The sequence below is a fragment of the Arachis duranensis genome, chromosome 2, assembly GCF_000817695.3.
Source record: "Arachis duranensis cultivar V14167 chromosome 2, aradu.V14167.gnm2.J7QH, whole genome shotgun sequence".
Lineage (NCBI taxonomy): Eukaryota > Viridiplantae > Streptophyta > Magnoliopsida > Fabales > Fabaceae > Arachis > Arachis duranensis.
The window spans coordinates 40,750,387-40,753,801 of record NC_029773.3 but is presented as its reverse complement, the minus strand read 5'-3'; the positions used below and the strand labels follow the sequence as shown (position 1 = coordinate 40,753,801).

At 34.6% G+C, this 3,415-nt stretch overlaps 1 protein-coding gene across 1 annotated transcript in view; it reads right to left on the bottom strand.

The window, feature by feature from the left end:
- Positions 1–2,932: 2,932 nt before the first annotated feature.
- The window catches only part of LOC107474168 (protein REVEILLE 8), a gene marked incomplete in the record, with an annotated part of 4,680 nt that continues 4,197 nt past the window's right edge, over positions 2,933–3,415 (bottom strand). The window contains 2 exon segments of the mRNA XM_016093766.3: positions 2,933–3,289; positions 3,378–3,415. Of these exon segments, the coding sequence (XP_015949252.1) occupies positions 3,400–3,415 (16 nt within the window).

The following is a 3,415-nucleotide window of genomic DNA, read 5'->3' as shown; positions in this document are numbered from 1 at the left end:
ATGAACGTGTGCCTGACAACCACCTCCGTTCTACATCAGATTGAATGAATGTCTCTTAGATTCCTTAATCAGAATCTTTGTGGTATAAGCCGGATCGATGGCGGCATTCATGAGAATCCGGAAAGTCTAAACCTTGTCTGTGGTATTCCGAGTAGGATTCTGGGATTGAATGACTGTGACGAGCTTCAAACTCCTGAAGGCTGGGCGTTAGTGACAGACGCAAAAGAATCAATGGATTCTATTCCAACCTGATTGAGAACCGACAGATGATTAGCCGTGCTGTGACAGAGCATAGGAACGTTTTCACTGAGAGGATGGGAAGTAGCCACTGACAATGGTGACGCCCTACATGCAGCTTGCCGTAGACGTGCTTTACAAACAATTGAGTTAAATATTACATTGCAAGAATTCAGAGGACAAAGCATCTCCAAAACTCCAACATATTCCCCATTACTGCACAACAAGTAACGCTATTATTCTCTATTATTTTAACTTACAATTTTAAATACTTTGACTTCTTACAATTAAATCCAAATCACCTTATTGACCTCCTGACTAAGATCAATAAAATAAACATTGATTGCTTCATACCAATAATCTCCGTGGGATCGACCCTTACTCACGTAAGGTATTACTTGGACGACCCAGTGCACTTGCTGGTTAGTTGTGCGAATCACAAATTCGTGCACCACTCCGCAAGCAACCCAAGTGCCAAATCCGCACGAAAATCAACCAAACAATCCAAGCTACTCTATTGAATTCAAATTCACCAAATTCTCAACCTATGGTTCATATAAAATGGAGGTTTAAAGAAGGAAAATGTCACCTTACCTTATTCCGTTCGAAACTTGGGTAGAAACCAGCTACAATCCATGCTAAAACTTCTGTATTGCATCAAAATCACAAAATCTCAACACACACATACCCGAAACACAAATTTGAAGGAAAATTTAGAAATGGATCATAGTTCTTGAGAGTACTCATTGTAAAAGTCGTATAGAATTGAAGAGGATGACGAGGTGGTCGTATGGCTACAAACAGCTCTTCGATCGGAGCTATGGTTTGGAAGTTATGTGGATTTTAAGTTTGAGAAGGAATAGTGCTCTCTCTCTCTCAATTTGAAGGAATGAATGAGCTGAATTGGCTAAGTGACGAGTTTATATATAATGGGCTTAGGTCAATATGGGCCATTCACAATTTTGAGCCTGTTGACTCCACTTTGTACCAAAATCTTTAAAATAAATGGCTAAGTTTCTATTCTAAATATTTTTCTTGTCATTTTTATAGTTTTAGATTTGTCACATGTAGTATTGGACAGATTTAAGCTGGTACAATTAATTTTGACGCCAGTACGTATTTTTCGGTAATTAATAATATTTTGCACTCAATTTTATTTTCTAAATTAAATTTTTTACCAAGACTTTTCCCAAATTATAAATTTTAATTTTTTAATCATTTTTCTCATAATTAATTTATTATGAATTATTTATCATTTATTTGTGTTTTACACCAATATTCATTAGAATCAAGTTCTTCTGTTGTTGCAGCTATGTTTACAGATAATCATTATCCAAAGTAAATCATCACATACAAAACTGATATCCTCAAATGTATGAAAGGTTTCTCACTTTCTCCATTCGGTTATATGATTATGTAAGTATTTTCATGTCATAACACACCTATTTTAATATGAAATACACTTAAAGAGAAGAAGGATGATATGAAAGAAAACAAATTAGAAGAAAAGGAAAAGGTGGCAAATGTGGTGGTGTAGATGAGTCGAATGCTTCCCTAATGCTTAATGCTTATATAGGGTGCAATATCCACTCCATTTTGCATATGTTATACGCAAAATACCCCATTTCACATGTAGTACACCAAGATTGGGGTGCACCATTTTGTGGGTACTAGTCTTGAAGTGCCCATTTCGCATGTGCCACCCACACCACACCATGGCTGTAGAGCTGCAACTTTTTCATTTTGCGGGTGATGTAGCAGAAATAATAGGCATCCTCCCATTTTGCGAACGATTGTATCAGAAGTGGCTCTGACATGCCTGGCTCCATTTCGTGGGTGTTGCATCTGAAATGGTGGCAAAATCCATTTTCGCTAGGACTCGATGTAAATTGGCCATGCAGATTTTGACAACACTTTTGCATGGCGCGTATTTAGCGAATTAAAGCATTTTTTTATATTTATATAAATGAAAAGCCCTCAAAACTTATTTCAAAAGAAACCGATTTCAATATTCCCACTATCGCGGTAAGAATTATTTTAGTTGACTGATCTATAATTGAACCAAAGACAAATCTTGATCTTGATTACTTCAACAGTTAACAAAAACAAACTAGTGATAGAGACTAGAAATAAAAGACATAAAAAAATATCGGAGATTCGAATTTTTCTTTATGTATGTAATAATCTATTGACCAATGACAAACTTTTAAATAGAACTCAAATCCACAACAGATTAATGCTTGATTTGCTAGACTGAAAGATACAGGGAGAAAAAAATACATGACACTAGGACAAGTATAGACATGTACGAAAGTCCCATGCAAGTCCATATCGAACATGAAGGCACACTTTTCAAACCACTAAACTTTGCGTAGTTTCACACCTTCAATGGAACTAAACATAAAATTTCATTCTAATTTTCCAATTAATCACATTGATTTTATTTATTCTTGTTCTTTTATTATTATTTTCCTAAAATGGATAAGAGATACTAAATTATTTTTCCTTTTTGCTAATAGATTCAAATTGCCAACAATGAGCTTCGCTTTCATTTTCACATTTTGTAGTGAGAATTGTGAAACAGAAGGAGAATTTGTGACTTGTTTTTATTATGTTCTTGCCATTTTACTCATTTGATCATGATTGCCACTTTCGCCGTTTCGCGAGCCTCTCAATCTCAAGTGTAATAAAAACATTGACAAGTAAAGCATCCTTTTTCCTCTTTTTCCTCTGCTTTTTTCATACAGATATATATACTATTACAAACATTTTAATATATTGACCCTGTGTACTAGTAGTAGTAGAAGACAATATTTCTAAAAATATAGCAACAAGAATCACTGCAATACAACAATTGCTGTGGACCTTAGAAAAAGCTGAAAATGTATTATTCTGTTCAGCATTTCTAACATACACTGATACACTATCTCTGGCTATTGTTTTACAAAGGACAAAGGTTACATTTACAGGCTTTAGAGCAAGAACAATATCAAAATTCACTGCTGGCTAAGCAAATTCTCCCAAGTCTTCCTTCCAAATTTGACCTACCTAACTATATAATATAAGAAGTTATGATAAGAACAGGTATAGAATCAGAAGACGACTAAAATATTAAGGAGATAAAGAAAAAAAATACTGACCAAATTAACAAATTGCTAATAGTTAAACAGTTTGACAT